Genomic DNA, 22223 nt, shown 5'->3' with positions numbered 1-22223 from the left:
GAGGCAGCCACACGTTGCCACACAGTGAGCCTTCTCCACCACGATGGACTATTACCCTCTCAAATTGTGAGCCGAAACCTTCCTCCATAAAGTGCTTCTTATGAGAAGCAGTAACTTGTACAGCTGCCCCGACAGCCTCAAGTGGAACCACTTCAGATCCTGTTGTGTTGTGTATCCCTGGCTTTGTGGCTGTGAATTACACTTCTAACATTTTTAGGGTCTGGACTGTGGCTTTGAACCTGTGTCCTTCAAAAGCAGCCATGTTACCTGCGATAGATTTCCTGGGGAGCTGAATAGATAGCAGAGTAAAGCCGCACCCAGTGGGACTGGGATGTGGCCCTGGCGTCTGGTCACTCCAGCTTCCCAGGGGATTCTGACAAGTGACTGAGACTAGGGACTACTGTAATAGTCAACTTTAACCCAAGGCCCCAGAAGGGACAGGTTACTCTAGGCAGTAGTTCTGAAAATAACATCCCAAAAGTGGTGTTTCCAGATACGGTCCCTGTTCTTGCAAATCTTTGGGCTGATACTGTAGCCTTGATTTCTTCACTGAGACCAAGTGATGTTACAGCCCCATGGTCTTGACACCTGCCGCAAGGCTGTCTGGGCCCTGAGGAAAGCCTTTGGACATGGAGCCGCCTTTAAGTGGCTTCACTAGGGCCAGGCCAGTCCATGCAGAAACTCGGAAAGCTGGGGTCCTAATCTAGACAGTGGAGCTCTGTGCAGGAGGCGAGTGTCACCTTTGTGAGGTACATGACCTATACAGTTGTACATAGCAATTTTAGTTTTCCCGTACCATCTCTGAGTGTGTGCCAAGCTGGACCAACGCACTGATAGACCGATTCCTAGAACTGTAATGTTTGACAACCTCAGATGATCCATACTCTTCAAATAATCCTAAAATGCTAGACAGAGGAGCGGAAAAGAGATTAGAAATTACTTACGCTGGTATTTCTTTGAACCAGATGAGCCACATGAAGTCTAGAGGGAGGAGGGAAGAAATTCAGCCAGGGGAGCAGAGTGAGCGAGCGAGGGGCGTGGGTCCTCAGCTCACAACGTTCCTTTGGTCTCACCCTGCTGACCTTGGCCTTCACCTCTGTGCGCAAGTTACAACACTACTGTGCTGTTCCCACTCTCTCCCCCTTTCTCACTGCCTCCACACAAGACAGCTCCCCAAAGCTGAAACTAACAAATCACCCCCTTCCTTGGCTGAAAACAAGCACTCTGGAGGGGCTTGAACTGCTTGTGAAATGTGTTATGAGAGGGCCCCAGACTCCCTTGGTAAGCGTTCAAAAATTAAAGCAACCTAAAGAACCCCTATTTTACCCTGAAATTGCTATGTTAAAGTTTAGGTTTACTAAATAGTTGAATTAAGATATAATTATTAGCATTACCAGCCTGTTTAGTCATTCTTGGAAAGCACGCGCCACAGGACGCCCTCCTATAGCACTGAATGTACATTTAAAGGAAGGCGTGATAGACGAAAGCCTATCGACACTCGGCTCTCTGGGAAGACAACTTTCGTAGAGAAAGAAACCCAAAAAGTGCTTGGTGTGACTGAGACTGTGCCACAAAACACCAAGATCCTATTAGACAACCATGTTCTATTTGCATGGAGCTCAGAGAACACCTGGGGGGAACCCAGCAAGCCAAAGAAAACTGTAGGTCACAGCAGGAGACGGTCTTGGATGTGGTAGCTAGCTGTCTTTCCCTTGTTTCATGGACAAGAGAGTCGATCCCTTTGCTCTTCTGACTTTCCTAAGCATTGTTTGAGGTGACATCCCCAGACGGGGCTCTGTACTGGCCCTAAACCAGCTGCTCTCAAATGTCAGCATTTGAGTTAGATTAAGAGATTCTCAGCTCTGAAGCCTCTTCCTCACTGTTAGGTATAATAAACCTTATATATAAGGTCTATGCAAATGAGTATCTAACATTCTGGTGGTGGTGGTGGTGGTATGTGTGTGTGTGTATACAGATATGCTTGCCTATGGGTGTGCATGCATGCATGTGAAAGTTGGAGGTTGACTTGGGTGTCTTCTCTATTGCTTTCGTGTTTGAGATTGTCCCTCACCGAACCTACAGGTTGCTATTTTGGCTAGGCTTGCTAGCCAGCAAGCTCCCAGCCACTTGTCTTCCCATCCCCTGGCTCTGGGGTTAGAGGTATACAGCACTATGTCTGGCTTTTAAGAGCTGAACTCAGGTCCTCTAACATGCTGAGCCATCTCTCCAGCCCCATACTGGTGATTTGGACGGGACACAGCAGGCAAATCCCAGAACCATCTGGGACAGCACAGAACCATCCCATAACATTTTATACTGTGGAGGGGGAGGTCAAGGTAAGAGTAATGGCCCACTTAGAACCCACACAGGGATCTGGTCAGTGTCATGGCCAGGTGCAGACACTTCAGTGAATTTGAATGGACCATGCTTGAAACGTTTACCTATATTGTTCTATTATTAATAAAATCTCAGAAGTCAGATATTGGGGTACAAACCTGATAGATTAAGAAAGCAGCAGAGAAACAACTAGAGAACCCTCTCTCTCCACCTTCCCAGATCAAAAAGGCTGGGAATCTCTCCAAGCCCCTCCCTATTTCCTCCTGTGCCTCTCTATCTAGGCCCTCCAAAATCTCTATGACTAATTCCGGTCAGCTAGTCATGGACTCCGCCCCTTGATTCAAGGTTTAACTTTATTAACAGTCTCAGAGTGTCAGTGCAATCAAATGTCCCCCTAATACATGCTCTCTTTCTTCCCTTATTTTCTCCTTCCCTTTTCCCATCCCTCTCCCTCTACCTGAATATCTACCAGATGCGTCTAGCCCATGGCCTGCCAGCCATATGTGCCCCAGAATAGCTACAAATGAGACCAAACACAAAATTGTAGGTTTTCTTAAAAAACATTATGAGATTTTTTTTTTGGCAAATTTTAAAACTATTACTCGATTCTTGAGCGTAAACTTCGTGGATGACAACATCATACCACAATGTCAAAAGGTTGAACATGCTTAACTCCCACACTGTAGATACCACCTAGAATCTCCAACTGAGCCATAACCCTGGAGGTGGAGGAGGAGGAGAGGAAAGAGAGGAAGGAAGGAGAAGAAGGAAGAAGAAAAGGAAGAGAAAGGGAGAGAGAGAGGAATGGAGAGGGAGGTGAAGAGAGAAGGAAGGAAGGAAGGAAGGAAGGAATGAGGAAAAGGAGGAGGAGAAAAACATTAAACCAAAACATTTGCTCTGTGTAATAGGCAGTTGCTAGGCCAGGATGTATTGGCTTGATCAATACCTCTATCCCTAAATATCTCTCCTGATCTCTGCTCACAGGAATGGCCCCTCAACAACGGCTGTACATTAGAGTCCCCTGGAGAGATTTAACCCAATCCCAGGGCCTGTCTCCACCCCAGCAAGCATGACTCAGTTGGCTGGCCAGCCCCAGACACAAGTTTATTCTTCAAGTGGATGGATTGTTGCCAGGGTTGAGAGCCAGGGTCATGGGATATCAGTTCTGGGTATTTGTATGTATCTACTGAACCTCGTTTGGTAGTTGATGTTGGCCAGGCTCAAAGTGGGGTCAAGTATTCTAAGAGGTAAATAAATTTCTGGGCATGGAAGCTGGCCCCCTCCTCTCCTACTCACCTGCTGTTGCTGCCTATTACATTTAAGGAAACATGTCTAAACATCATTTCTATACATCACTTTTGACTCTTGGAATGAAATAAATGTACTTGCCATGAAATACTTTCTTATCCCAGGTGAAGGGCAAGGAATATAAGCAGTGACATCGCAGATTCCCTTGAGCCCAAGAAGCCCAGAAATCCCTCCATGAGTTCCAATTTGGTTCTTGAGTTAAATCCCAGGGGAGGTATCAAGATGCTGTGTGAGGACCAAAGATGTTTCCAGGACCACTGAGATGGAAATCTCTGAAGACAGGCCCAAGGCAGTAATAGAATGTCACTGTTTTTTTTTTGGTGAGAAAGGCTCCCAAGTGTCTCACTACCAAGACCTAGAAAGAACTCCAACAAGGGCTTTGCCTCAGTGTGCCAAGGTTGGAGAGATACAACTTGTTACTGATAAGATGGTGTTGCCAGAGAGTTCTGAGAGGCCCGTTCCAACCATGTGCTCCAAGAAAGAAGCAAGAAAACTAGTGGAAGAAGAAAGGGGATTTTCATGTGGTACAGGCTCACTGGGGAGGTTTGGGGGTACAGCCAAGAGCTTCCTGTTTAAACAATGAAGCAATAAAACGAAGGGCAAGACCTATGCACAATTGGAGTGGAGGAGAAGACTCAGGGGTGTGGTGGACTTCCCATGCAAGTGTGAAGGTCTGAATGTGTGTTCCTGGAGCCCAGTTACAGCTCTATCCAGTGGCGTGTAATCCATAACCCCAGCTGTCCGGCAGCAGGGTGGGTGAAGAGAGTGTAGGAGAATCCTATACAATTACCTTGACAGATAACTGTGGTTATAATCAATAGGCCATCTCAAACAAGGTAGTGGCGAGGACCAATACCCAAGTTTGTCCTCTGACCATCCCCCTCACACCCACAAATGTAAAAGGAAAGGTGCATAGTCAAGTGGTGTTGGTCAAACTGGTCTCTTCCAGGCTTGTCTCGTCTGGTTTTATGAGGCTCTACACGTTCCAGTCATCATCACTAGAGGTGGCCCTTCTGGTTCCCACCACAAGGTGACCGTTCTGGCTCAAAGGGGTTGCTCAGTTACCATCTTGGGGAAATTGGTTTGATTCAGTAGATCTGAGGAGGGTAGTCTCATCGTGAAGTGATAGGGCTACAAGGCTTCCTGTTCTGGAAATCTTAGTTAACTCCTATTTTGATGCCTTCAGTCTTTGAAGAAGAGAAGAGAGGTTAGGTGGATTTAGGGCTAAGCCACCTTGTTTCAGCTGTTTTTAGACAGCCACTCCTTAAGTGATTAACTTGTCTACAAGGAGAGCAGAGCAGGAGTGTTACCCAAAGCTTAAGACAGTAAAGGAGACCAGATACCAGGTGAAAGCGGAGATGGCCAGGCCTCAGCCTACATTTAGTGCTCCTCTGGCCATCTGCAAGCCCAAGCGAGGAGTCAGTGGTTGGCTGCATCCCTGGCACACAGCAGCTGCTCTGGGGGCGGATGTAGAATCGGGGTGTTCTATTCACTGGCACTGTTTTCCCCTTTGTGTGTGTTTTTCAGTCAACCATTTGCGACATTCTGTTTGTCACCTACTCACCCTGGAGCTCAGCTCCTTAGCAGATGCAAGAAGCTGACCTCAGGGATTCCTTGCAACACCTAGAGACATTTTACTTGAAATTCTCAGGAAGCCGTCTCCCTGCAGATGCCCTTAGCTACCTTGACTGTGGGACTCTGAGATGATTTCCCATTTTCTAGCAAGGAAAATTCCAATGATTCCAGTGATCCAGGAGACCATGGACAACCCAAGGCAGAGGCCCCTAAACTCTGCTCAGTTCTGGGCCTGTCCACAGGTCCTAAGAGCTTGTTGGGATTGCAGATTCTCTGACTCTAAACTAGACCTGCTGAACAGAAACCCTGAGGTGGAGCACCCATCTGCTTTGATAGGCCTGCAATACTCAAGTTCCAGAACCAGAGACCTAGTGGGATGTCTGTGGTGTGTGTGTGTGTATGTGTATGTGTGTGTGTGTATGTGTGTGTGTGTGTGTGTGTGTGTGTGTGTGTGTGAGTGAGAGAGAGAGAGAGAGAGAGAGAGAGAGAGAGAGAGAGAGAGAGAGAGAGATCTCCAGTCATATTTGGGTGTCTGTCATATATCCTCTGTCTGTTGAGACACACATTCCATTCTAACTAGAGAGTCTTGAGCGAAAATCCCAATTGAGACAATGGTCTCAACCTCCCACCCCTTGTCAGTGCCCCACTCCCACATGAGAAGAGTTAGGGACCACACAGTGTTTGTGCATCTCCAGTGGTTCTGGGCTGAGAAACAAACAGTTCTCCACCTCATTTCCCGACACACCTCCATGAAGTTACCAAAGCGGGGTGGGGGGATGGGAGGTGGGGGTGAGGGGGTACTGTACATGCAGAGCAGACATAAGCTAATGGTTTCCCTACACTGAAAACTCAATACTGAGGCCAAAGGCCTTTCTGTGCGGTCAGACATTTCTGAAGAAAAAATAATTCCCTTGCAGCCAAGTAATGCTCTGTCAATATTGAATTGTCCGTTTAGTCTTTATTGTGAACATAACCAAAACACATGTAATGAGATGTAGCAGGAGCCTGCACACAGTGATGTTAGCTCAGATGACGTCTCTCGCGCAGCTCTGCTCTGCGGGATTAGACTGGATAGTCTGGCCTTCCTAGTTTAAGCATAAGCATGCACGGAACTAGGAAATACCCATCAAGGGTGAATATTAGCTGGAGACACATGGCCAAGACCTGTAGAAAAGAAAAGAAAAATGCACAAAATTTGAGTAGAATTAAAAAATAACAGGGAGTGGTACCATCTCAATGTGCTGTGACATGAAAGAGCTCTTAAACTTGGGAACAGTCGAATGTCAGGAAGCTTATGCACTTACTGCGCTATTGTGGGTCCTTCGTGGATTATTGCGTTCCTTAGAACCATGGATGGCTTTTATTTTGTGAAAAGCCATTTCAATCACATTGAATGGAAGGCAAAAATTACATAGTAATTTTGTGCTATAAGTAGACAGATTGCAATGTTCTCTTACCTATTGTTGTCAATACTTGGGTGTTTTATTCAATTAATAATGACTAGAACTACTGATATGAATGGGGGCATTTGGGTGAGGCTGGGGGGAAAGCATGCAAAAGAAATCTTAAGAGTTCTTTTCCTGAAGTAACTAGCTGTCTCTCTGAGCAAAGAACAGCAAGCATTTGATGTAGCTCATTAAATGTTTAATGGGTGAGTGTCAAAATGAACAGTAAAGACTCCTGGCACTATGCAAGTACGAAGAAGAGAGGATCCCTGTGGTCCACTCTGATGAGAAAAATTCTCATGCAAGAGAGATCTGTTAAAGGATGGGAACAATTTCAAATGGGGAAGAGAGAGAGAGACCCTGTGCAGAGAGGGAGGAAGCACACTGTGATGAGAGACTAGGAGGGGGCATGGAGTACCAAGGCTTCCAAAGATGGTACTGAGGGAGACATGTGAGTGAGGGATGAGCAGGAACTGGCAGGAGGAAAAGTCAGTTAGGGAGGGAAGTAGACCAGCTCCCGCTGCTCCTGAGGACAGTCTAGTCTGCTGAGCCAAGTCCTCAGCAGCGGTGACAGTCAGTTTCAATGCTTCGGATGTTCCTTTTATATCGTTCCGCAGCAGCTCTTCCCATCAGGAGCAGCTCCCGACACAGACAGGACTGAAAATGGAAGTGGGCCCTCCTTCCTTCCTTGTTTTTTTTTTTTTCCTTCTTTCAAAATGGACTGTTTTATTGGCATACGGTGAAATTCACCCTTTCTGGCAAATGAGTTCTGTGTTTTGACAAACATGTGCAGTCATGCAAGCTGCAGTGAAAACATGGAATACTTTGAGCACCCCTCTCCCCCAAATCATCCTTTTGTCTTTTCTGTTTCATAGTCAGACCCTCTGCCCGCCATCAGCTCCTGGTAGGCTTATCAATGGCCGTAACTTTACTTTCTCCAGACTAGCACTTAAATGGACTCAGAAGTTTGTGTGTACCTTTTGACTCCCCACATTAGCATTTTCGATTCATCCACACTTTCATATCTGCTCCTAATTTGTTCCTTTCTGCTTCTGGGTTGAATTCCAGTGCATGAATGTGCATGAGCCCTTCAGAGAGGGATAGTTGGTCTTTCCTTTCTTGGTGATTGTAGATGGAGCTGCTGAAAACATCTGCCTATAGACTTGGGGGTGAAGGCAACTTTTCGTGTTATTTGAATAAATGTGCAAAAGTAAGATTGTTATTGGATTTTAGGAGATACTTTCCAAAGTGAAAAGAGCCATTTTATATCCAGACCGCCAAGAAGAGGTTGAGAATCATCCCCCTAGAACTTCTGGTCAATGACATGTCAAGTTTCGGTAGCTCTGTGCAGAAATTAACCAGAGTTCTCCTTGGCCACAGATAAGGGAAAAGGATTTTGAGTTTTTAAAGGCACCAAGGTCCTTGGTGCAGGAGGAAGAGGGTCACCCTGCACTTCTGAGCAGGCAGCAAGGAGCTAAAGAAGTTTCTTCGAACATATCCTTGACTGGGCTGCTTGCCAGAGACCACGGCAGCTCCAGCGTGGAGGGTATGGTATGGCATGGCGCCGCCACCTTGTTTTCTCAGGTGATTAGAAAGGACCAAAGGGTGTCGCCCACATGAGCTGCTTTAACCCCTCAGGTCTAATGTTAGTCATAGGATTCGATCTGAGCTTGGCACGTTAGTTGTAGAGGACACTGTGTGTCGTGTGTAACAGAAACAGTAACTTCAGTCCTGGGAGCCTCAGGACTGAGGGCCGGCTGTCCTGGAGAAGGGAACAGACTCTCCTCATGACTCCCCTGTCATCTGCCAGCCTGGCGTGCCACATGGCTGTGTTTGGGTCGTCTTGAGCTGGGTTCACTGTGTGAGGCTCTGCTGGAAGACATGGGCACATTTGCTCAGAGGCATCGCGGGCTCGCTCTGTGACTCAACTTCTCTCTCCTCTTCACTTCTCTTCCTCCAACTCCTTATCTTCCCATTCTTCTATTACCTTTTATTTTCTTCCTTTAATCCTCTGGCTTCTAAGATTGCACTTCCTTCTTAGGTCGGCCAATGAACCCCACCCTGTCTGCTTCCTGGGAACCCTGCCCTGCCTCCACACCAATTTTGAAGAAGCCACGCTTTTCTTTTTTTATTTGGGGTTGGGGTGGGAATGGGATGGGAGTTCAAGGAAGACAACCTCACTGTTTGTCTCAAGCTAGCCTTGAGAGCTCACAGTGATCCCCCTGTCTCAACTCATGTGCCGTTATGCCCAGCTATGTGTTCTTTTTTTTTTTAATTTTAAAATTAGTGAAAGTTCAAAATTGTCTCAGCAAAGAAGTAACTCAAGGAAAACCAAAAAGTTAATTTCTTGTGGTTTGGGGAGTTGGGGCCAGTACTTGATTTTTGAAAAGCTCTGCGGACCCACAGGAGGGCACGGAGGGTCTACCTGGATGTGAGAGGAAGTGAGTTTTTGTTCACTCTGCTTCAGCCTTCCCTGAACTGTGCCTGTTGTGACTGGATCCTTGGAATGGCGGGCATTAACAGCGCTGGGGGGTGGGGGCTTCTCCGTAAGTAACTTGTAGACCTTCTGGGTTGTGGTACCCATGACTCTGAAAGGCTTGGGAGTTGAGGAGGAAGGGGACATCTGAGGAAGTCGTCTCTTCCACAACTGCCAACTTACCCCTGGGGACAAGTAGACAGGCAGCTAAGACTTCCGGCAGCTAAGACTGCGTCCCTCAGGTGGGTTTTGCCACCACATTTTATGAGCGTGAGCAAGAGGCAGGCTCCCACCCTGTGGCATCACCTCCACAGTGCTCAGGTATGCAGCCTTGGATGAGTCTCCCATGACTCACCCTGGACCTCACGGGCACAGCAGGGACGGGGGCCCCTCCCTTGGCAGATGTCCAACTTGGTCAACTTCCCAGGCTGGGAGCCTGGGGATGTTTTGATTCTTTGTGTCCCTCCTGGGGATAATGACTTTTCTTGGATACCAGAAGTTCCACTACGACTCTGGCTCGCAACTGAACAGGTAAAAGAAGGAAATATAGACAGAGGGCAAACCAATGTCCTGCTTAAGTGATCTCTCTCTGTCTCTGTCTCTGTCTCTGTCTCTGTCCCTCCCTTCCTCCTCCCTCCCTCCTTCTCCCTCCTCCTTCTCCCCTCCCTCCCTTCTCCCTACCTCCCTTCTCCCTCCCTCCCTTCTCCCTCCTCCTTCTCCCTCCCTCCCTTCTCCCTCCTCCCTTCTCCCCTCCCTCCTTTCTTCCCTCCTCCCTTCTCCCCTCCCTCTCTCCCTCCCGCTCTCCCACACTTGGCACTGTTCACAGTATACATAGCAACCATAGGACTGTAGGGCTGGGGTGCGTCTGCCTCATTTCCCCACTGTCCAGCAGTTTACACCTGCTGTCCACTCTGCTGCGTCAGCGGCATTCAGTGTCTTCAGGCATTGGGTTTTCCCCCCATGGAGAGCATGCATCAGCTACACCTCTCTTTCCATGGCTGGATGGAATGTAAGCTCTGCTGTGAACATAGCAAAGGCCATTCAGAAAGGAAGAAGACAAGGGTTTGGGTCGAATTCGAGACACCGCCCTTGGAGTGCCACCAGCGCTCGCTGTTCTGATTAGATGACACTCCCAATGAAACAGGCAGACCGTCCCCAGCCATCCCTTGCAGACCTTCCCATGAATGTTGTGACTGGGAGGACACACGGAGCTGTCTCTCCCAAGAAATCAACCACTGCTTCCTCTTTCCTGTTTTGAACATGAAGGCTTTTTTTTTTTAAATGTATTGTGTGAGTACAATATGTAGGGCATAGTCTTTGGCATCACATAAATATTTACTTAATACTTAAAACTCACTGTCATGAAGCATTTGTTCACATGAAAAGAGCATCATCCATTTTCCTCATGGAAAACAGGAGGCACCAATGCTCTCGTGCTTCAGGGCTTCATTTTTGTTCTGTATTTTTTTTTCCATCCGAGTGATGTTGGAGTTTGGTTTTAGCCTAGCAAGTCCATACACCCCAAACCCAGGAACTACCGAAAGACAAACGAATTCCCCTAGAGGTAGAGCTCTGGCATTCCTCAGGTCCCAGCAGGACTTGGTACCCATTCCTTGACATCTGACAAGGACAACTTAGTGACGTTTTGTTTAGCTCAAAGTTTAAAAGAGAACCAGCCATTGTGGTGGGAAGGCATGGCCGTTGGAAACATGAGATGATTACGTCACATCCACACTTAAGAATCAGCTGAACGCCTGCGCTCAGCTCATGTTCTCCTTTTTATTTAATCTCGGACCCCAGCCTATGGGATGGCATCATCTAGATTCAGGGTGGGTCATCCCCCCCTCAGGTAAACCTCACTGGAGATACCCTCACAGATACATCTAGAGATGTGTCTCCCAAGTGACTCCAGATCCAGTGAGGTTGATGAGATGAAGCATCACAACCCTGCTCCTTCCAGGCCAGTGTCTGAGCTGAGGGGGGTGTCTCCCTCTCTTGATAGGTTAAAAAAACAGAAACCCTAAAGAGAGTCATGATTTATATAGAAATTTCAAGTTTGCAACAAAGACACGAATCTAGCCTATTCCCCTGAAATCTACTTTAGTTATACTGCAAAAAGGGAGTCAATGGAGAGAACTCAGGAAGAGACTTGCTTGGAGAATGGCTTCTGTATGCCTCAGGGATAATCCTGTAGTGAGCAATAACAGCAGTACCCTGTGTTGTTGATTAGGGCAAGAGTCAACCCTTGAATTGGGCAATCCCTCCCACACACAGCCTGGAAGCACCCCGGAATCCATAGCCTGACACAGTGAATTTCCTGCTGGGGTTTCATAAAGTGAAAAACATCTCTAGAAGACCAATGTTGAGGATGCCATCACCTGACCTGAGAGGCACTATTCAGTTCTGTCTGCTTCTGTGTGGAAAGAGATGTGGCTGGTCAGTGAGAGGACAATGGAGAAGTGAATCCTTCAATGACCTGCCTGCCACAAAGGACAGTATAGTGTTTGGTGGCATGCCTGCCTCTTTGTGAGTCTCCAAGTATTCTTAAAGCCTTTTCTTGGAGGAAAGATCATCCCTCTCACCAAGGAAAAGAAACCAAGTAAATTTATTTGCACAGAGTAATAGCTGCACAGTGTATAATCCTTTTTAGTTCTTGGTATCACCTGCTTGCAGCCTCTTATAGATGGTTCTCCATGTCGGGGTTACGTATGATTTGCTGGTACAAAAGGTTCCAGGAGTTTGAAGTTTATGAACTAATTGGAGGACATAAAACATAAGCCTGGAATGTACTGAGGTTTGGGGTTCTCACAGATCTCTTCACTGCTCAGCTTGTGCCTTTTGTGGGTTCTTGTTTTATCACACCAGTCTGGTTCTCTACTTCCACAGACAGTTTCACAAAACAGTCTTGTTAAGTGCTAACTTTCCCCTAACTTTTGGGGACCCTTTCTATTGTTTGTGGTTTTTTTTTTGTTTTTGTTTTTGTTTTTTACTCTTATCGGGGCCCAAATAAATCACATACAGAAGTTTATTCTTAATTGTAAATGTCCAGCCTTAGCTTGGCTTGTTTCTTGAAAGCTTTTCTTAGCTTCAAATTATTCCACATGTCTTTGGCCTTGGAGCTTTTATCTTTCTGTATTCCTGTATATATTTTCTTTCCTTCTTACTCTGTATCTGGCTGTGTAGCTGGGGGGCTGGCCCCTGATGTCCTCCTCCTTCTTCTCTGGCTACTTCTCTCCTCCCAGATTTCTCCTTCTATTTATTCTCTCTGCCTGCCATCCTTGCCTATCCTCTCTCCTGCCTTGCTATTGGCTATTCAGTTCTTTATTAGACCATCAGGTGTTTTAGGCAGCACAGTAACACAGCTTCACAGAGTTAAACAAATGCAACATGAACAAAAGTAACACACCTTTAAATACTGTTCTACAACACCTTTCTGCTGTGTGGTATATATAGTCATAAATGAGACATCTGATAACTGCCTGGGTCCTCTAGGGACAGTCACACCAGCACAGTGTATCCAGAGACAACAGTGAACATCGTCCAGAGAGCTAAAGGTGTTAAGGGACACCTTGTGTAACTTGTCAGTTTCCCAGGCTAGAAGCCTGGGGATGTTTTTATTCTGTGTGTCACTCCTGAACATATTGACTTTTCCTGGATGCCAGAAATTCCACTGTGACTCTGGCTGGTAACTGAACAGGTATGGAACTGGGCAGGTAACAGAAGGAAGCCAACTTCCTGTGTGACTTTGCCCTCTTGTGGCCAGGTACAGTAGTGTGCACCTCTGATCAACTCTGGAAGTGAAGGCTGAAGGATTGTGCATTCAAAGCCACCCAGAACTGCCCTGAGCTACATAGCAAGACCCTCCCTATGAGTTAGTGAGTGGATGGAGCAAAGGATGGATAAGTGGATGGATATGAAATTTTTTCTCTTCCCTACTCTCTCTCCAAGGTCCCTTTCTTCTGTTCACATCAGGGAGGCCACCGAGCACTAGGGAACCACTGCATTACTTGGTGATTTAGGCATAGAAAAAAAAAAAAACTTTGAAGGGGTACCAATTTTTTAAAAATATCATCCAGTTTTTTCTCCTTGTTGACCAATGTAGCCATGTGGTGGGGGACATCTGTAGTTCATGATTAGATAGCTTTCGTTAGTATTCAGTCATTTACTTCAGAGCTAATTCCTAAGGAATTGCCAGGTCAAATCTCTTTGTGGATCTGTTTTTGTATATTCTAATATTGCTTTCTGAAAATGTATGTCATCTGCCATTTCCTCTAGCAGTACATGAATAAATCATTTTCCTCCTAGCTTGCCGATAACAAATAATAGCATTTTAAAATAAAGTTGTTTGCTTTATTAGGTGTGAAATGATATATCTATGGTGTAGCAATAACATTCTGTTTTGCATTTTAAAAATTACTATTGAAAGTGTGTGTTTTGTTTCTCCTGCAAATATTTTACAGAATTTTGAGAATTTCACAGGGGAATTCTGTATTGACATCATCTCCAGTCCTCCTCCTTCCCACTCCAATTCCTCTCATGTTCCCTCTCAAGGCTGCAAACTCTTCTTCTTCAATTATTAATACTACACACCAGATGTGTGTGTAGTATTAGAGCCGACCCTGTGGGGTTAGATAACCTATCAGGGAGCTTGTCCCAGGAGCAGACTGATTATCCATCACATAGCAGCCATTATTGCCGGCAGCTCTCCATCTAGGGGTGAGGCCTTGTGAGATTTCCCTCGTCCGTATTAGAACGTCAGCTGGTGGTGTCGTTGTACAGGTCTCGTTTAGATGACTATATTGGCCATCTTGCTATGATTTCATGGGTGCAACTGCCTATAATGTGTTGGAGACACTGTCTCACAGCAGACTCACTGTCTCAAAAAACAAAAATAAAAAAGGGAAAATGTCTTTTCTTTCCCCTTGGGAAATAAAGGCTGATATATTTAGGAATAAAGTGTCACTGTGTTTGCAACTTTTAAATGGTTCAGCAGAGTATATGTGCTGTATATCATAGTACACCACTATGTTAATTATGTACACTGTAAGATGTAATATTAATATAGCATGTACAAGTGCATGTGTATACCTCTCTTATATACTTGACATATATCACACACATACAGACACACATATATAAGATACATCTGTTTTATGAGACTTTTCCTAGAGAGGCATAAACATACATCAATTCACCCCAGATAGAGAACCAATCACAGACCAAAGTAAGGAATGCCTAATGGAGTATGGCGAGGGGCTACTTACAAGAGTAAAAATCACTTAGAAACAGTTACGTCACCAAAGCCCACCACAGCATAGGTCATGGCTCACAAAAGTTGGAACCCTGAAACTCACCTCATAACTTACAGGCAGCCTGAGAAGTTAGAGAGTGCCTTTTGCAGGCAGCTCAGTTGGTCTGAAAATCCTTTCAGGCAGCTGGTCTGATATGAGGACATCTCTCACTTCCATAAGCTTGGGGAAGGACAACCTTAGTGTATTTGCTCAGTTTTAGGAACTTTCTGAAGCTTTTGAATTATTTCCTTAACAAGCTTCCCTGCAGGATGGAATGTTTCACCTCTCCTTAGAAAATCCTGCATGGTGTGTGTGTGTGTGTGTGTGAGAGAGGGGGAGGGGGAAGGGGACGGAGGGAAGGAGGGAGGGAGAGAGAGAGAGAGAGAGAGAGAGAGAGAGAGAGAGAGAGAGAGAGAATATCTCACTATGTAGCCTTGGCTTGTCAGAAGTTCATTGTGTAGCTATATAGACCAGGCTGGCCTTGAACTCATAAAGATCCTCCTGCCACAGCTTCCTAAATGAATGGGCAAACACATGTGGCTAAACAGCCTGTATCTTAATGGGCTTCCCTTCCAGAAGATTTTCTCTCAGAGAAAATTGATACACAATAGCACCACCCCTATCATGGGAGCTACAGTTTATTTTTTATTTATTTTTGTGATAACCCTTAATATAGGATCCACACTCTTGGCAAGTGTCTCAGTATATAATACAAGACCTAACTTGCCTTGAACCTTGGTAGCACTAATACCACCCTGATTCTGCTTCCTCCCAAGCTCTGGAGACCCCCATTTCTGCTCTCTGCCTCTCTAAGTTTGACTACTGATGAGCCCTTGTGTTTGTGGTATCATGGAGTATGTGTTCTGTGATCAGCTTGTTTTGCTTAGCATGGTCTCCTCTGTGCCTTTTGTTTCAAATGGAGTTTCCTTCTCTGTATGATCCTGTAAACCCACCTTTATGGGTTTACCAGATTTCTCCATAGCTGCTCAATCATCAGTGGACATGTAGGTTGTATCTCGTCTTGACCATTGTAGACAATGCTTGCATCAAACCTGGGAGAGCAGACATCGCTTCAAAATCCTGATTTCAGTTTTCTAGGGTGTAGATCCAGAGCTGGGGGTGCTGGGTCATCCCCATATATTGACATAAAACCTAGCTTAAAAGGTAAGGTAGATATGTTCAGGGGCTGAAGTAATAGAAATATTTGAGCAAGTTCCATTCAGACAGACCCCGGTGTTCAGGGGTGACTCTTGGCTGTCATCCTGACCTGCACAGACACCTCCCTTCCACTTAACCTGCATGACTATAACATCCTACCAGCATCCATGACCCCTCCCAGGGGGTATCTGAAAATAAACACAATTGACTTCATTGGTTGCCATATTGCCTTCTCTAAATCAGAGCAAACACAGTTTGGGACATTTGGTTGAACTACCGATCATCTCTGCTGGAAGCTGAGTGGCAAAGCTCGCAGGGATAGTCTGTCACAGTTAGGAGAGTTCCTTTGAGAAAATTAGATTGGAATTCTCACCATTTTAACTGAAAAACAGAGTTCTCCTGGATGCAAACACCTGGCAGACTTGCACATCTGATTGCATCTTAAATGTGTTATGAGCTGATTTACGGCTTTAGTGTGTTCTGCGGTGAGTTTTAGGAAAGTGAAGAATTGTGGTTTTTGCTTGTGTTGTTGTTGTTTGTTTTGTTTTGGCAGAAATAGTCTCCATCCTGTGATGGCAGGATAGGGGTTAGATTGTGTGGATCAGGTCTGTAACAAGAAATTCCTGCCACATAGATTCAATTTTTAGTTATTTACTTTCTTCTTATAAAAAAAAAAAAAACTAAGGGATGCTCAGGGCTAGTGAGATGCCTCCGTAAGTAAAGGAGCCTGATGCCAAGTCTGACAACATGAGTTCTATCCCCGGGCCCCGTGTGGTGGAAGGAGAGAACCAACGCCTGAAAGTTACCCTCTGATCTCCACATGCACACTGTGACTGTGCATGCACATGTGTGTGTACATGCTCATGCATGCACATGTGCACAGAGATCTCTGTGTTAAGTCACGAGGATTGTTGCTGTGAGATCTGGTCAGTGGGCTAATGAACCCTGCATGTGGCAGGGTGGGAAATGGCAGTTTCTCTGTACTCAGGAGGGAGTTGGTGTCATCGGGGACATTTTGAAGCAATAGTCACTAGTTAGCAAGGAATCCCAGGGAAGCTGAAGAGCAGGAGGTAGAAGTATGACAGGCAGGCCTCCATCTTCCTCATCTAGGGATGTGTTAGTTTTGCAGCCTGGGAGTCTTAAAACAGGCTCCCAGTAAGCAGCAGCCAGGGCCACCTGGGGGCTGCAGCTCCCCCAGCACACCTGGGTGTTGGTTCTCCAGGGTGATCATTTCTGTCCTGTGTCTTCAGTGGCCCAACTAGTTGCTCTTCTACTGGTGCTCCTGAGCTTTGGAGAAGCTCTCTGCTTTCACGGTGTTACCCCTCCTTTCGACCTTTGAGAAGGAGCGACTGTTCTCATCTGAGGAGGAGGGAGGAGGAAGAAGTTAGGTTTATTAGACAGCTATTACTCAGAGCCAGGCAGTGACTAGGGCTTCCCAGCACCAGCCTTCCATGTGCTCAGCCGTGTGGCCCCCATTTATTGAAAGAGGTGCCTGCAGAGAACCATGGCAGTAGATCTGACTCTTATCTGTCCAAGTTCACAACCACCTGAAAGTTTGCTAAGATTTGAACGTGAAACACTTTGACCCCCTTGATCCTCAAAACTCGTAGGTTAGGCAAAGAGGGCATCAAGGAATGGGACAGCTGGGAGAAGAGTCTGGATTGGGACGGACTCTGAGGATGCAGGCAGACATGAGAAGATGTACAGATCTGTCCCCACCCCACCCCAGGATGTTCACTTCTTCCAGCCGAGCACTGAAACGCCTCAGAACCCTCAGCCCCTCTGCCTCTCACCCAACTCACCCCTACCCAAAGGTCGGTGTTGAGATGCACTAACCCACATGGTCTCCTTTCTGCTTGTGTCTTTCTGCAGCCCCTAAGGACAATGAAGAACGAGTGTTCAGGGAGCGTATGCGGCCAAGGAAGCGGCAAGGGGCTGTCAGACGCAGGGTCCACCAGGTCAATGGCCACAAGTTCATGGCCACCTACCTTCGGCAGCCCACCTACTGCTCCCACTGCCGAGATTTCATCTGGTAAGTTCCTCGATCCGAAACCCCTGATTATAGCTTCTCTGTGGTGAGAAGGATTAGGCATGGGATGGGAGAAGATAAACCTCAATCAAAAGTGCTGATGTGAATGAAAGAGGTTTTCTGGGCATGGTGGTGCACGGCTTTGATCCCAGCACTCGAGAAGCAGAAACAGGTGGATTTATGAACTCTGGACCAGCCTGGTCTACATTAGCAGTTCCAGGTCATGGAGAGCTACACAGTGTGACCAGAGAAGGGGGAGAAGGGGTAGAGGAGAGAGAGGAAAGAAAGGAGAGAGAAGAGGGAGAGAGGAGAGAGATTTTTCCCATGAAAGCAAATAATGAATGAAGTAATGTTCTTCCAGACAGAAGCATTGTATTTCAATTTGAAACAAAGGAGAAATCCCTCTAATAAAAGTCCAAGTGTACTGTATATTATTAGTCTTAGGGCTCCATCTATAGTAATTTTGCCATCTTTTTTAAGGACTCTGATTTTAAAGTTTAAAAGACAGAGCTCAGCAAGGAAAGAGTATTGATTGCTTTCCTGGAGTCTCATCCCAGTGTGAAGCTGACATCATCAGCCTTGAAGAATTTGACAATAATGGTAACGGTTTCCTTAATAAAGCAGCTGGCATAAGGATATGAGATTTAAGTGTTTCACAGGAGTTAGATTCTGATTTTAAAAAATGAATTTTACTGTGCATCTTAAAGAATAAGAAAAAGCAGACTTTCTGGCATATTCTCTGAGGTCTTTGAAGCTGGAATAGAAATCAGTGCACTTGGATGCAGCGAGGAGAGGCAATGGGGCCAAGTTCCTATATGCACATCTGCATCGGGCTTCGGAGGGACTGTTGGGTTCTAGAAGGCGTTGGGGTTACTCTTCGTCATAAAGCAAGTCACTAAGGTTGGCAGGGCCACTTGCAGTGACGTAGCTTAGACAAACCCACCTGAAGCAGAAGCAGTTGTCCTCCCCAGATGGCCTCTTGCCGTGTCTCAGCTCTGTCGTTCCTGTCTGGGTTGTGAGGTGAGGGGCTGGTCTTACTGGCTGAATCGTCCTCTTGGCCTGTTGGGAACACCCCAAGCTCTATTTCCTGGGAATGGCCCAGATGACTTGTGGCTCCTTCTTCAGGCCTGAGGACTGTAGGACACTCTGTAACATGTCCATATATCCAAGCAGGAGTCTCAGTGTGAACCTAGCCAGCACACCTGTGAGTTCAAGGTACACTGAGGACAGGGACATGGCTGGCTGGGTTTGACTGTTTCCAGGCTAACTAACCTTGCCAGGGGAACCTTGCTGTGGCTGTGGAAGGAACCTCTGACTAATGACTAATTGAACCATTTGGAGTCCTCAGTCCTAACTGTAGACTGCCCATAATTCTTGACAGGCTTTGGGATGCCCAGAGTGTATGCCAGTCAATGGCAGGCCTTATCTACCATCACAGAGCCCTCTCTGGGCATGCCCGCAAGGAGGGAAATGTTGTAATTGACTGGCTTCTATCCAGAGCAAGCAGGCTCATTTGTAGATTTCTAGAACACTGCTACCTCCACTGGTATGAGTGTTTGTACAAGAAACCAAATCCCATTGCAGGCAGGCCTTGTCCCTGCCCCACAAGTGAGGCTGTCCCTGTGGCCTTCTGGAAGGCATTTTTAACCTTCCAAGTGACGTTGAAATCACACTGCTCAACAGACTCCACAGGACTCAGTACCACATGGATAGTACCCAGAATTAGGTGGCTTTATCTGTTTATTCTCTGACCTAGTAAAATTCCATCTTCTTCCTTTCAGGGGTGTCATAGGAAAACAGGGATACCAATGTCAAGGTAAGTGGCATTTGATGAACTTACCTTTGGAACCTGTGGTTAGAGTAAGATTCTAACCCCTTCTGGAAGGTTCCAATTGTTCGCCCTCTCCAACAAGTGTGACCCCTCTACTTTGTCAGTGCCCGGCCATCACTCCTACATACATGTATGATATGTACCACAGAAGCACTGCCCATCTCCTGGCACCCCAGTGAGTACCCGCCCCCCAGCATTTTGGCTGCAGTAGGAGAAGATGATAGTGCTTTGATTTTTTTTTTTTCTAGTAGATGTAACACTTCAATTAGAGGCTCACTAGAGTCTGCTGTCTTGCTTGGGTCTAAGTGTTCTCCCTGTTCCCCCTTCTCAGGCTCTCCAAAGGCACTCTCTGCCTGGCTTGTTACTAGCCCTGTGTGGCTCTTCCTCATTCTCTTTGTGTGATTTCGACTCTGGAGTCATTATTAAACCCTTACAGCTCACTTGAGGTGTTGACAATTGCGTTTCTCTAGTTAATTGGCTACAAACGCAGTGTCAGGTTGTACTGGTAGACGGAGGTGAAACGTGGTCATTTCGAGAGTTCCCTCTAGTAAGAGCTGGGAGGCTATGCTGTCTCCCTTAAGAGGCTAACTTCAAGCAGACCTTGGGGGTGGTTCTGCTAATGGTTGCTATGATTTGGGACAGTATGTGTGCAGACAGTTACCCCCTTAACTACTGATGACCCGTTACCTCCTTAACACCGCCCCATGACCTTGCAGTTAGAACTATGGGCCACGTTTTGTGGACTTACTAAATTAGATGGAAATTTTTAAGTTTGGCACTTGGTGATCATAAAGCAGACATTTTTTAAGCCCAAGAACTCCTGTATGATATGCTCCAGTCCTGACCCCAAATAAATAGTCATTGTGACTTGGTCCTGAGTTGAAAATGGGGGTCAGTACAGAACCTCTAATAGAGAGGGCTCCGTGGAGAGCTGGGCAGAAGGGTGGTCCCTGATCTTGGCGGATGACAGCTGGAAAGCTGAGCAGCCTTCTCTAAGCTCCCAACACCCTTTGAACATTGCTTCCATTCCTTCTTTGGGGCATTGAGGAAGCCCCGTGGTCCTGTTGGGGAGTGTTTTGAAACCCTGTATTATAGGCTTGACGAGAGGGTTAGATTAGATTAGGACATTGTCTCCACCGGGACCTGATTAAATCTCGGGTGCAGTCCTGCTTCCTCACTCAGGCTTCCCCTGTCTTTGTCGTTTGCAGTTTGCACTTGCGTCGTCCACAAGCGATGTCATGAGCTCATTATTACGAAGTGTGCCGGGCTAAAGAAACAGGAAATCCCTGACGAGGTAAATATTTACAACACTGGGATTCTGCACTTTCTTCCTTACCAGCCTCTCCCTTCTCTGCCCTTGATGTGGTCCCAAGGAAACCTTATCACTGTGAGATCCTGCAGTCATCTTCATTGTACTGAGCAAAACTGAAGGGTGGCCACTGCCTGCCGGCTTGAAACATCATCTATTGAATAAACACAACTCTAAGTCAATTTTACCATAGTGAAGTAGGAGCCCAGAGCCTAAGATCATGAGGGAAACGTGGAAATTTACTTATATTTATTCATTATATATTTTCAAGACAGGGTCTTACTATGTAGCTCTGGCTGCCCTGAAGCTCACTATGTAGACTAGGCTGGTCTCGAACTCACAGAAATCTGCCTGCCTCTGCCTCCAGAATGCTGGGGTTAAAGGCATATGCTACTATTCCTGGCTTTGAAATATGGAGTCTTGTTTCATTACGTCATTGGGACACAGAAATGGCACAGTGATGTGTCCATGTGCAGGTAATAAACAAAGAGACACAACACATAGTAGGAGATGTACCTTAAGGAGGTAATCAATCAGAAACAGAGTGGAATGAACAGCCCAAGAAGTACTTAGGAGAGAGATTGGAATAATGCCACTGCGTCCCTACCACGCCCTCACTCAGAAGCACTTTAACATACATTATTTAACCCCATAGCAACTTCAAGGAAGTCTTCATCTTAGTACAGAGAGACTAGCAGCACCAAAGTGGCCATAAAACCTAGCCAAGACACTTAGCCACTATGAGAAAGAGCCGTGTTCTAACCCAGGTGGTCTGTCTTAGAGTTTGAGCCTTGGCTCCCTGTCTCTTAAGCTTAGAAATCAGCGTCAGACTGGCGCTTTCCCTAGTGCTATGGGGATGTGAAATTCCACAAGGGAGCCAGTTTGCCTCTAAGAGCCGGGATAGTGGTACCACTGCTAGGCTCGAAAACCTTTCTGCGGGAGATGGCAGGTGTGGTGGTAAGAACAGAGGTGGTCCGTGTCTGGACAGTGACTTTCAAAGGTATGCTTTCAATTCCAGGTGTAAGAACTACTGCATAACCACGAGTCACTAGAATCAGGCCGGAGGAACCCCAGGAGGCCTGGGTACTTCAGTTTAGAATGAAGTAATCTTATAATCTGAGTTCCCCAAAGTGACTTACAGAGTCCTTCTACCCACTTCCTAAAAATTGTCCACCGAAGGAGGAGTTCCGCATCGGGGACACTTCTCACCTCTGTGTCTGCTCTTGCTTTTGGGCTTGCCTCTGAAAGCATCTCCTGAGGATAAACTGAGACCAATTCCCCCGCAGCTGTTTGAAGGAGGTCTGCTGTCCTAATTGAATATGACAAACCGGGGACCAGGGCCTGGACTATAGCTTAGTTGATGGGGTGTTGATCTAGCATGCAGAAGGCCCCAGGTTCAATCCCGGCATCACATCTACCAAACAATGCTGCGCACCGGTAATCCCAGCACTAGGAAGAGGCAGT

General features: G+C 46.4%; 1 protein-coding gene across 2 annotated transcripts in view; it reads left to right on the top strand.

The window, feature by feature from the left end:
- The window catches only part of Prkce (protein kinase C epsilon), a 500560-nt gene that overhangs the window by 289522 nt on the left and 188815 nt on the right, over positions 1 to 22223 (top strand). For both annotated transcript variants that reach the window (XM_028892739.2, XM_028892748.2), the window contains exons 3-5: positions 17463 to 17622; positions 19401 to 19435; positions 20659 to 20744. In XM_028892739.2, the coding sequence (XP_028748572.1) occupies positions 17463 to 17622; positions 19401 to 19435; positions 20659 to 20744 (281 nt within the window). The remainder of the gene's footprint in view (positions 1 to 17462; positions 17623 to 19400; positions 19436 to 20658; positions 20745 to 22223) is intronic.

Source organism: Peromyscus leucopus, chromosome 22, assembly GCF_004664715.2.
Source record: "Peromyscus leucopus breed LL Stock chromosome 22, UCI_PerLeu_2.1, whole genome shotgun sequence".
Classification (NCBI taxonomy): domain Eukaryota; kingdom Metazoa; phylum Chordata; class Mammalia; order Rodentia; family Cricetidae; genus Peromyscus; species Peromyscus leucopus.
The sequence above is the reverse complement of the archived record's forward strand: the minus strand, read 5'-3'. Positions and strand labels throughout refer to the sequence as shown.